Source organism: Macrobrachium rosenbergii, chromosome 47 (assembly GCF_040412425.1).
Source record: "Macrobrachium rosenbergii isolate ZJJX-2024 chromosome 47, ASM4041242v1, whole genome shotgun sequence".
Lineage (NCBI taxonomy): Eukaryota > Metazoa > Arthropoda > Malacostraca > Decapoda > Palaemonidae > Macrobrachium > Macrobrachium rosenbergii.
The window spans coordinates 28078124-28091705 of NC_089787.1; the positions used below are offsets into that span (position 1 = coordinate 28078124).

At 37.4% G+C, this 13582-nt stretch overlaps 1 protein-coding gene across 38 annotated transcripts in view; it reads right to left on the bottom strand.

Moving 5' to 3' along the window:
- LOC136830697 (actin-binding LIM protein 2-like) overlaps positions 1–13582 on the bottom strand; it is a 634275-nt gene that overhangs the window by 381016 nt on the left and 239677 nt on the right. For 19 of the 38 annotated variants that reach the window (XR_010850719.1, XM_067090440.1, XM_067090437.1 and 16 more), the window contains exons 1-2: positions 12709–12794; positions 7376–8475 (exon numbers count right to left, since the gene is read on the bottom strand). The exons of 18 other annotated variants lie outside the window; for them this stretch is intronic. Coding sequence is in view for 18 of the 20 variants with exons in the window: in XM_067090440.1 (XP_066946541.1) it covers positions 7376–7976 (601 nt within the window). In the remaining 2 variants the exon portion in view is untranslated. Of the gene's footprint in view, positions 1–7375; positions 8476–12708; positions 12817–13582 lie in introns of those variants that run through there. One more of the 38 variants, XR_010850718.1, reaches the window with a different exon arrangement.

The following is a 13582-nucleotide window of genomic DNA, read 5'->3' on the forward strand; positions in this document are numbered from 1 at the left end:
AACGAGGCCGATAAAACGAACACTGATATTAATAGGTTCTAATTCATCCTTATCATAAACAAGTAAAAAATGCGCTGAGGTTTCTTCGGCGCAATCCACTTTTCTGTACGTCGTATAATCAAGGCCACCGAAAATAGATTTATCTTTTGGTGGTCTCGGTATAATGCTGTATGAGCCGCGGCCCATGAAACTTTAACTACGGTCCGGTGGTGGCCTGGTCTATATCGTTGCCAGACGCACGATTATGGGTAACTTTAACCTTAAATAAAATAAAAACTACTGGGGCTAGAGGGCTGCAATTTGGTATGTTTGATGATTGGGGGGTGGATGATCAACATACTAATTTGCAGCCCTGTAGCCTCAGTAGTTTAATATCTGAGGGCGGACAGAAAAAGTGAGGACAAAAAAAGGTGCGGACGGACAGACAAAGCCGGCACAACAGTTTTCTTTTCAGAAAACTAAAATTCACACTACTAAAGCTAATTTCAAAATGACTCTAATGAAGTGCTTTGGAGGAAGGTGTCCTAGACAGAAATTTGGAGGCAAGAGGGCCAAAAGTGGGCTGTTTGGGTGAGGAGAGATGGAGGAGGTGCTCGGTGGAAAGGCTTGCTATACGGCAGAGGTTGCACTCGCACCATGAACTGTAATGCTCGACGGAGCCATAGTAGTAAGAGTTAGGAATATCTAAACGATGTCATTTGCTTCATTCTAAATAACGGCTTCGTGTAGAGCTTTTCTGGCTATACAAAGACGCCCAAATCAGTAGCGCGCTCATTATATAAGAAGAGAATGGATACATGGATAATGAAACTATAGCTAAAAGACACACGAATGAAAGAAATGATACTTTTAAAGATTCCACAACAAGATCCATAACCACCAATGAACAGTACAATCACCACCAATATCCTACAGAAATAACAGTAACAATATAACAGAAATAACAATAACGCCAGAACACAATTAAAGGAACTTCCCCACAAAATCTGGAAAAGGCGAAGACGGGAAAAATCTGGCCGTGAAAAAAATCCTTATACCCAATACCGGGGATTTTTCCGATATTTGGGGAGGCAGCACGGCCAATATGGGAGCTGGAAGGATCCGTTGAGACGAGAAAGGAAAAAGAACGAAGGATGGTGGGGGAGAGAAACGAGAGAGGGAAACGATATATAAATGATGTTTAAAAAATTGGAAAAAAGAGGAATGTATAAGGAAAATAAAGAGAAGGTGAATAGCAATAATGAAATAATGCAAGAAGTACAAGCAATCTATAAAGTGCGTATCAAAATGGAATATTCACGGAGGCCATGAAAACGCAATCATGATGTGTTAAAAGTGGAATGTGAATAACAGAAAAATATAGAACACACAAAAATATAAATGTGTAAAGAAATATGGGAATTAGGAAATAACAATAGTCGTCAAAGAGGAAGGAACGTTGAATGTTATAAAATCTAAAAAAAAAAAATCTCAAAAGATAATTAAATCTCTATATTGCAGAAGCAATATTAACAATATATACTCGTACATACAGTTAATCAACTTTTCAAAAATAATGACGAACTCTCGTAAAACGTAGCGAGAATAAATAAAAGTCCAAAATTCAGTGAATTACACCTAATCATTTCTATTATTTTCTTAATTCACAACCTGGCAAAGTAAGATTGTAGGTTGTACAGGGTGATCTAGAAGTAATACAGGATAAATTCGTTCAGTTCTGTATCAGAACCTTTGAAAACTGAGAATTAATACACAATAACAACAGATAGATAAATCTTCATAACAACATTTGAATTATGAACACCAATTAACAACAACAATTCAAAACAGAAGAACAACAGACAGATAAATCTTCTTAACAATATTTGAATTGAAAACACCAATGAACAACAACAATTCAAAACAGAACAACAGACAGATAAATCTTCACAACAATATTCGAACTATAACCACCACTTAAAAACAACACTTTCAGAACGGAAGCAACATGGACCTCAAAGACAAGACACAGAGAGAGAGAGAGAGAGAGAGAGAGAGAGAGAGAGAGAGAGAGAGAGAGAGCGGACGCACGAAAGAGGTGAGTGATGCATTGGGGCGGAAACACCAAGGAACAGGAGGAGCAGCAGCACTAGTGGAAGCAGCTGTTCCCTCACTCAACTTCCGTTACCGGTAGCGGCGTCGTTCCTCCTTACAGCCTGAACTGAACTTCACTGTACACATACCACCTATCTATCTGTATATATAAGTGTGTATGTATATATGTACATATATATATATATATATATATATATATATATATATATATATATATATATATATATATATATATAATTTATAAATATATTATATATATATATATATATATATATATATATATATATATATATATATATATATATATATATATATATTTTCATATCACCCGTGTTAGGCTTCAATAAGACGGGATGGATTAGATTTCAGATTCTTTAACTTACAAAGTACAAGCTTTTCTAAGACATACAGTCTTCTTCATCAGGTACCGATGATGCTTTGGGGCTGTTTTGAATTATATCATATATATATATATATATATATATATATATATATATATATATATATATATATATATATATATATATATATATATATATATATATATATATATATATATATATATATATCCAAAATTCTTGAGCCTTGGTGGTTTGACAGCTGGACTAATACTAAGGAAATCTTGATACAAAATCAGATGATATAATTAACCTTTTCCAAGTGAAGTCCGTATATATTTACTAATATAATACACTGTATTTAATATCTAACAGTGTCAAATGGTATCTGAGTTGCTACTGAGTATATTTTGAAGTTCAGCGTTCCGATAAAACTTCCTGAATGTCAGTTTCTTTTTCATCATTACCAACTTTTTTATGTCATATTTTCCATAAACTTCGAGACGTGAAATGACTTTAGGAAGCTTGGATAGATTTAGCTTCCTAAACCTGAGCCCTAAACATCGAAATAAACGCAAACCACAGGACACAGCAGAAAGAGAAACCATCTCACTCCTCCAACTACTCTCTCTCGTTTCTCAGTCTCCATAAATATTTCAACCCTCTCTCTCTCTCTCTCTCTCTCTCTCTCTCTCTCTCTCTCTCTCTCTCTCTGTAAATAACATGAAGTCTTAGCCCTTCAAAAACACACGAGAGCTCCACCGTAATGATGCCGGCCGGGAAATGGACGTAAATCACTTTTAATGTTGGACCCTTTGTGATTTGGGAAGCCATAATGACGTACTCCCGGAAAACCACTGCAGAACGAAATGTCTCCTCCTCCTCCTCCTTCTCCTCCTCCTCTTGGAAGGAAGGAGGAGGAGAAAATCGCATGGCAAGCTGAGGAAACACGACTTTTTCGCTAGGAATGGAGAGAGAGAGAGAGAGAGAGAGAGAGAGAGAGAGAGAGAGAGAGAGAGAGAGAGAGAGAGAAACAAACAGGTCCAGGAACACCAAAGAAAATTGCTTTCATGGCTGTAGACAGGAAAAGAATGTGTTTCCGGAATCAACAATAACATAACAGCCATTACACGAAGGAGGCCGAAACTACCATGCGCTGAATAAAGTGATAACATAACCTGGAATAGATGGCTGACTGATGAAGAAGGACAATATGGGAAAATACACATTCTGTCTCTCAATAATTCATTATTACTTCCAATCAATTCCTATCCTGTCTAACTCCCTTCTAAAAGAGTAAAATGAAATATATAAAGTACAGTGGCACCACGCATTTCTCTCTCTCTCTCTCTCTTGAAGCAACACCTTCCACTAAAGCGACCCACCCGACACCAACGGCCGCCTCTTTATCTAAATGACCAAGCAAGGTTTGGACTTTTCAGTTCATCTCAGACTCCTCGTCAGGAAAAGTCTGAATCAACAGCATCAATTTACAATGCAGCAACATACACAGATATTCAAATCTATTTGCCAGCTAGTCTCCTTAACAAGAAAACCAACGCAGATTCACGAAAAGATAAAATAACGAACATTTCCAATTCCACTCACACGAGTCTACGAATGGTTCCACTGAGCACCTCTGGTCGTGGCGAGAACAAAACCTGATCGTTTCAACAGGATCGAATGGTTTTCACTGTCGCTCTTCCAAAACAGTGACCATCCCATTGAATCACAGTTTCGGTACACACAGTTGTTGCTATGACCTATCCAATCTTCCTTTAAGATATCATGGCTTCCTGTAGGGGTCATAGTGTATGTGATAAAGAAGAACTGGCGTACAATGCCAACAGAACTTTCCAACTGGACGCTCTGATTCTGAAGATTTGCCCTTTTTCCTCATTTAGTTCCTGAAAATTTGCTCTTTTTCCTCATTTACTTCCTGAAAATTTGCCCTTTTTCCTAATTTAGTTCCTCAAAATTTGCTTTTTTTTCTCATTTAGTTCCTGAAATTTTGCCCTTTTTCCTCCTTTAGTTCCTGAAAATTTTCCCTTTTTCCTCATTCAGTTCCAATGTCTGGCTGTCAGTCCCTTTTCTACATCAGTCCATTTCTGGCACGGCTTGACGCAGCTTCCCATTTGCATCTGACATATTTTTCATATTTTCTTGAATCAATTACCTTCCATTCCTCCCCTGGTCAATCTCAATATTTAGTCTTTTTCCACTACTACTTTTCTAGGACTTTCAATCATGATTAGAGGGTCCATTCCCTTCCTTCTGAGGCGTTTTTCCACTGCCCAATTTTCTTAAATATTTTTAAAGATCATGTCTCTGTAAATAATGAAGTGGGTTCATGGTGTGGGGCTGAGTTATCCGGACGCCTGTAGAAACGGTTAAGTTCTGTAGAAATAATGTGCCAATATATGCTAAGATTTCGTTGTCATATCATCGTTTAGATGAATTTCATATTGGTATTGTTTAAATTTATCTTTGATCATTAGAAACCGGCAAGTATCACAATACTGGCGTATGAGACTGCATAAAATCAACCACAACATACAATATGAGGTAAAATATAAGTATCATAATAAATGCTATCGATGATACCTGGCATCTCTAATAAGTAAAGATAAATGCAATCATCTTCCCATTTTACGAAGATAATATTTATAAAAGCAATATGACAACAAAAAACGTTACGTTTATACTAGCAGAATTTCCACAGAACCTTCCAGCGAATACTGGCAAGTGCTGAGTACAGCTTGCACCCAAACATCCCACCTGCATAAAACGGCGAGGTATTCCAAAACAACACACTTTGATTACTTTGCACTGTCTTATAACAGCGTTGTTTGCTCGTATATAAAAGCATTACGCTTCCTTCACATAAACTAGCGTAATCTTCGCTGCAATCCTCCTAATAAAAAAAATATATATACAGGTCAGACTGGATATCTGAGTGTGTTAGAGTAAAATCTAAGGTGTTTTTGGTGATTACCAACGTTAAACTTGCTTCAGTGTTTTTAAGTCCCGTTTTGCGTTGGTAATGGCTAAAAATTGTCAGTTTTCTTTTCTATTCATTTACACTCAGGAAAATCAAATGAAAAAAATAGATAAATGAAGATCTTAGCTTCGAAAAAACTCTTTCTGGGTTCAGTTGAACCTGCTCAACTAATAATAATGCACCGATTTAAAACGTTTAATAAAGTGGCACATTAGAATGAAAGTATAGAGATATGATCATTGTTCCCAATGTACTCATATCCAGTACGATGCATCTGGATGGTACATTAAGTACGTCTTATAATGAATCTGGATGTGGTAGATCTTATACCAAACCATACAACCTACGTTCTTATTTACGAGAGAGAGAGAGAGAGAGAGAGAGAGAGAGAGAGAGAGAGAGAGAGAGACTCTTAAAATTGAAATGTACATTTCCGGTTGATTTCTCCAGAAAATATAGAAGTGCCTCTTTACAGTTACCAGGCCACACGACTCAAAATGGACACACTATGACTTTCACAACCCATGCAAACGGCAGCCTTCGTAACCTATGAAGAAAGTCATGTTTCATATCACTAGATACTTACTAAAGCCTGATACTGAGCACTAGTGAACATTTTGAAATAAGAACTAGCTCCGTTCTAGCTATAATTAATTCGGCATTCAACATTTAGGCGTTTTCCTGATTTTAAAGTAAAATCTGGTTCTATATAGGACCTAATTCCTACTGTACGTCAGGTTAATGGCAAAGATTCATAAGCAATTCTTCTCTTGTGAACTGGAAATTAATCTTATTTATTGCTCAGACGTAAAGATGACCTTAACTTGCGTAACGACAGGACCTCCCAAAATTTTACAAAGAGAGAAAAGGAACCAGCCCGCCCACCTTTTCTCTCTCTTTGATTTGATGTCGACACTTCGAAAACCACAACCAACGGTCCATACATTTTGCATATCACCGTCGACGGAACAGCTCTGAGTTCTGTGTCCCAAAGAAACTCAAACTGCATTGCGAGAACTGCCGTCCATGATTGCCGTTTTCGTACAGCGCAACTCTACATGAGTATTGTTAAGTAGCCGTCCATGGCCATGTTTGAAATTAGAAGTTTCGTTCTTTCTTTTTGGTTGCGACACTATGACAGTGCTATTACAAAAAAAAAAAAGGAAAGAAAAAAAGAGGGCAAACGGAAAATATATGAAATCTTCAGTCCCAGTTATCATTAGATACAATTCTACGTGGAATGCGACAATCTTGAGTTAAAGTTTAGATTCTCCACCTCATATTTCTTTTTACCAGTATGTATTATGTTTACTACAAAAGCCAAATCCATGGAGTTCAAAAAACTTTAATTAGTCATCACTGTATAAAATAAACTGAATAAAATAGATCTGAATGTTTTATGTTTGATTACTTAAATCTAAATGCATTAATGATGGTAACACAAATGTCAAACCTAAACTAAGCATCATGCCTTCCAAAATTGTTTTGGATCACAAATTTAATAATAATAATAATAAAAATAATAATAATAATAATAATAATAATAATAATAATAATAAATAAATAAATAAATAAATAAATAAATAAATAAATGCTCATAGTAGCATGAGTCTCCTTTTCAACAGATTCCCGAAAGCTCTCAGTAGAGATTTATTTTTAAATATATGTACCCATACACAACCGTGCGTTTGTTTCTCCAGAAATATAATAATAATAATAATAATAATAATAATAATAATAATAATAATAATAATAATAATGATAGGTAGTAGACCCTCTTTCATACACGTGTTGTTGAAGGTGACAGCTGCATCAGCGGAATTCAGTTTGTATAGAGTTTTCTCTATTTTTTCAATAATAATAATAATAATAATAGCAGCAGCAGAATCCCACTACGAGTATAGCCTCCACCAAAAACGACCCTTTCCATTTGACACGTTACCTTTGGTGAGGATGAAGTCCGCAGCCTTGCTCCTCCAGTTCCTAGGAAGGGTGTAGAATTTCCTCTTGCCAGACCGTTTCTTCTTCTCTTCCTCCTTCTCCTCGTACTTCCCGACGGAGGCGCCGAGGGTGGCGGTCTTGTCCACGGCCACGCGGGAGGCCTTTTCGACAGCAGCAGCCTCGAGGGTCTCCACAGAGATCTCCTCGGCGATGTCGTTGGTACCCGACGAAGGAGGAGGAGACGGTTCGGGATGGAGGGGCGGCGAAGGGGAGCCGGAGAAGGACGAGGACGTCGAGGGGGAAACCGACGGGGAGATGTAGGCGCTGCCCTTGTTCCTCTCGATGATGTCCGACACCTGTTTGAGGGTGACCACGTGTTTCTCGGAGATGACGCCGATGCTCAGGTCTTCCACCCTGATGGTGGGCACCGGGGATGCCGGCGAAGTCGACGAAGGCGACGACGGCTGTCCCTTCGGGTTCTCGGGGGTGCGATTGAGGGCGCTCTTGTTCCCCGCCTTCAGGTGCTCCGGCACCACCTCGGCGCCGTCGGTGGGCTGCGGCTCGAGGCGCTCGCCTTCGTGCTGGGTCCACAGCAGAACCATGGTGATGATATGGGAGTTACAACGGCACTGAACTCTTTCGAGATAAAACGATCAAAACTGTTATATCAAACCACTTAATTATTAAGCCGCGTTCCAGACCTTCCTGGCAAGACACTCGAGAGAGAGAGTTTTCCCACTTCTCTTCGACTCTCCAAGAAACACACGTCAGTAAGTTTAACCTTCTATAACAATTTCGTTCCAAATACTTATTATTTTTTGTGTTTTATTCTCTTAATAATTCACACACTCTCACAACGAGGCTAACAGGCAAACTTAAATTCTTTTACGGGACGTCCACTTACTGCGCCCCGCTTAGCAAAGGGGGCACTGCTACCCCTCTTGCTTCTCCTGCCACAAGAGACTGTGGCACGGCGACGGGGCACGTTGTGGAGCGATGCTGATGCCCTCCAAGTTGCTCTTAGGCTCTCTAAGGGCGCTAGAGGTCAATCACTCATTTAGAATTACCAGTCACACGTCTGAGGGCCATTAGGCTGCTCATCTGAAAAATATGAGTGATGGACCACGTCTGGGTTAGACAGTTAAGTGACAAACAAAACAAAAGAAATAAATTTGGATAAAAGCTAAAAACTAAAAATAAAACTTACCAGTTTGAATTCATGCTCACGTGGAATCCCAACATCAATTGTGGGGGGGTGGGTTACTTTCATGCCAACTAATGCACACACGAGATTCTTCCAATCACACCTGCATTTGTTAACACATACTTTGTTGGGACTATAGTTACTTTCAGTATTCAGTATGATATAATATATCACGGATTAACACAATACTGTGTCGTCCTAACTGTCGTAAAAGCCACACTTAATTCAAATCATAGACTCGTCTTGGTATATCTTCTTCAGAACGAATAGAGCAGCTTATTTCAGCAACTGAGTAACTCACCAATGAATTATAAATTCTGCAGTTGGGCACAAAAAAAAAAAGTCTTTCATTCAAATGTAAGTAAAAATTTCTTGCGAAATGTTCTAGGGGAATTTTAAAGCATCTAGATGTCCTTCAAAAATGGTTGTTTCATTTCTATAGAATCTACAGCTTCCTTAAGGCACTGAATAAATAACATACTTTCCTGCAAATGCTAATGACATAAACTAATAATTAAACAACTCTTTTTAAACAAGGCATAAGGGCTAGGATTGTTTAACACAGCATGACGGAAATTATCATGATATCATTCTAAAAAGGCCGACTGGTAAGTGATCACTCGGTTACTTCCTGCCTATGGATATGTACGCTTTAATTTCTTTATAAAGAATTAGGAAAAAAGCTTCTAAATGCTATTCCTTTACAATGACACTGAAAATTAACGGGGTAATAATGACCGACAATTCGCCAATATAATTCCCGCCAAATATGAATACAGAACTTTTCGATGTTATGCAAACCTTCACAGAACAGTTTCAGTGATACATAAAACTGTCGCCCAAGCGCCCTTGAACTTTGCGGTTACTTAATGCCGAGAAATAGCAAAAAAACATGAAAAATCATTAAGACGGCCTAAAGAGCCCATGGCAAGGATACTTAACCAGAAACGCGCACTTGACTAACGCAGCCCAATTGTTATAATGTCCTATTTGAGGCACTAAATTAGCTAAAGAAAAATAAAAATAAAAATAAAAAATAAAGTAAAAGGAACGAAAGGCATTTGCTGAAAATAAAAGGAATGTAACATATGTGATGTAAAGGAAAGAAAATTGAAGCTTTTAATGAACGTGTGGGAATACAGAAGTGAAAACGCCAGACACACTAGTTCGTTCAATCATTTCAGCCATGAAACAAACTTGAGAATCAACTCCAATACGAGAATGGAGTGGTAAAAAGCAAACAAGTGATATCTACCTTTAATCTGTCAATTAGATCGTTTGTATAGAAATTGACAGAAATAACTGTGCGGTACTGATTGCTACGAAAAAATCATTTCAAGCAAGTCATGTCAATCCTTTAATCTGTCAATTAGGTCGTTTGTATAAAAACTGATAGAAATAACTGTGCCGTACTGATTGATATTAAAAAACTGTTTCAACCGAGTGATATCAATCCTTTAATCTGTCAATTAGATCGTTTATATAGAAATTGATAGAAATAACCGTGCCGTACTGATTGAGATGAAAAAATCGTTTCAACCAAGTGACGTCAATCCTTTAATCAGTCAATTAGGTCGTTTGTATAAAAACCGACAGAAATAACTGTGCCATACTGATTGACGTGAAAAAAATCGTTGCGGCGTCCAATGGAAATGCTTCCGCTTGCGCAAAAACCGAAGGCCAAAACTTATTTTATTTGTATACAATAGTTCGTAAAACCACAGGTATCGGACGTCATGGTAGCGGCAAATGACTAGATGCTAACTAACCTTGAAAGTTGACGCGCAACTTAAAAAAAAATACGCATCAAAAGCGTCTACAAAAAAGTATTAATTGACAACGATATTTATTTGCTATTGTTTTTATATAAGCAAACTTCTTTGTTTAGGCAAATGGATTCTTTTAAAACTGTTCTTATGAAGCTACAGTAATAAAACTGGAGCGTTTTGCCAAATTTCAGCTTCATTAATTATTAGAAAGAAAAAAAAGTCCACCATTCCTAATATAACAAACACTACTGTTGAGCAGACTACTGAAATGAAGTTACCCCTTCTGGCCTCCAAACTTCAAATCTTTCGGGTTTCTCTCCTTTCTTTTGTTTTCACATAAATCTTCCACGCTGTCAAAGATACGTAAGGGGTAACGCCCACTTTTCCTCATCAGGCCTGGCCCAGTATGGATATAATGATGACCGCCTAACCGACACTTTGATGAAATAGTAAAGCAACCTGAACGAAAATACACATTTCATAAGGATGAAGGTTAATCATCACGAACTTCCAAAATACCAAACCAGCTTCCCAAAGATGGAATGAAGACAGTACGCAAGCAAGGGCCATCCTTCCTACCATGCTATAAAAGATATAGAGCCGGTATGCTCGCCACTCCCATTATATAATAAACAGACATTAGAGTCTCATCATTCTGATACCATGAAAAGCCGGTAGCATCGCCGTCGCTCCTATTATGCTGTTAAAAGCGGATGAGATGTGCCGTTTTTCTAGCGAACTATTTGTCAGTCTTTCTGGAATGCTGCTGTGCTCGTTTGTACCCAGCCAGCTCTTAGGTTTTAAGGACGAAACTTAGTCACCAAATTGTTGCAGAGAGAGAGAGAGAGAGAGAGAGAGAGAGAGAGAGAGAGAGAGAGAGAGAGAGAGAGAGAGAGAGAGAGGTGAAGTAATGAATCTGATTTATTTGCGCTTACGTGGCAATACAAAATCAGGTAGAGAGATTTCGAATGCAATTACATATATATATATATATATATATATATATATATATATATATATATATATATATATATATATATATATATATACATAATTATACTATATATATATATATATATATATATATATATATATATATATATATAATCTGTCTATCTATCTATCTATCTACATATATTATAAATGTGTATGTGTGTGTGAGAGAGAGAGAGAGAGAGAGAGAGAGAGAGAGAGAGAGAGAGAGAGAGACAACAAACTGACATACTGATGACAGCAGACAGAAACTTATCAAGGACCTTACAGAAGCATAACACAATGTCAAATGTATGTTATGTTACGTTTCTGTCATTAATCTCCACGCTCGTGGCCACAGGCTAGATATTCTTTTATTCTTGGAAAGGGGCTCGATGTTTTTCCTCAAATAACAATACAAACGTCACTGAAACAAACGTACGAGAATTTCTGCGAAAAGCGAGAAATGCTTTATATAACTGAATTTATTAAATCAAGAAGTTTGCTACCAACGTCATGAAAGCATTATGCAAATGACATTTCTTTATATTGTTATAATTATAATACTAATAATAATTATGATCATTATCATCGCATTTTCACCATTGTCAATTTAGGAGCTGTAAGTAGTTTTGAAACATGGAGTGAAACTCCCTTAGAATTATACGGTTTATTCGAGTCAAAACTTATCGAGGGCTTTTTTAACCTCTCCGAGTCGCAACTCTTTAAACCTTACTTATTGTACCAAACCACTGAACAAATAATATTCATGAGCTAATCATGAGTACTGAGGTATTTATCAAGCAATCGACATACTTCAGCAAGAGAATTCTGACTTCTTAATCAATGCATCAAGACCTACACAAACAAGAAACGGCACAAACACATCTTAACAGATAAAACCACCATTATCCTAAACACTTGAAATTGGATGGCTGGCGTTTATATATTCGTTTGAAAACACATACACACAACAAATGCATCGAAGTCTCCGATCACACAACCGGACAGGCACATTTATAACATAGAAATCACACCCAAGGAGCCACATTCCACTGACAAAACTCAATTTTCACGCCCGTAAATCGGGTTGAGGGCTGACTGATAACACAAAGGAACAACGAGCACAGTTATGGGGAAAACCAATACAAAGAATATTAATCAATAATGATCAGTCAGATATAAGTTTCTTCGTTGATGACAACAGTCTCTGTTAAAAGTTTATAGACACAATACATAAATTTAAACTGATATAAGACACAACACTAAAATCCTCCCCCCGTCAGACATCAAATTCTGGAGGATATAATAAGAATCGAATAAAAAAAAACCAAACTAAACGGGCTTCCGGAGCGCGCTTGCGCAGAGGGTTTGCACACAACCACGCACCTGGTGGGAGTCGACGGCGCTTACTACCTGTTGTTGTTCCCCGTGTGGCGTCACTAACACTCCTGACGATCCTAACGACCGCTAACCCTCTCTCTCTCTCCCTCTCTCTCTCTCTCTCCCTCTCTCTCTCCCCCCCCCAACCCCCAGCCCCCATGCTACTCTCTGCCCGCCCTTCCAAACTCGACCGTGGTTGCCGACTAACCAATATTAATTGAGGCGTTCTCTCGGCGTGAAGGAAGGGAAACTGGAGAGAAATAGGGATGTACAGTGTACATATGTATTAATACACGTGATTGACGTTTACGGTTTGAGGGAATGAGAGAGCATTTGTAATATTTATTGCTTGTCAAATTGGGGTTGCAAAATATAAAGTCAACAACGTCAGAGAGCAGGAATATATATATATATATATATATATATATATATATATATATATATATATATATATATATATAATATATAATATATATATATATATATATATATATATGTATATATATATAACTATAATTACATACATAAATTGATAAAAATGCAGATTACACACATACTGTAGATATTTGTAAAATCACATGTAATATATACAATAGATATTTGTATAAATGTATATGTACATATATATATATACGTATATGTGTGTATATATATATATATACACACACACACACTCCATACAGAATACGTACATTACACCTCAACCCTAACAATGAGCAACTGTCGCATAAACAGCCTCCTAAGGTCTGCTGCAAGCTTGTTTAACTTTCGTATACGGAACGAAATCATTATCCCATACCTAATTAGTAACTATGTGCCCACACCGCCTGAGATTCTTTGGTAGTTACCCAATCAAATACAGACTCAATGCTGATTAACC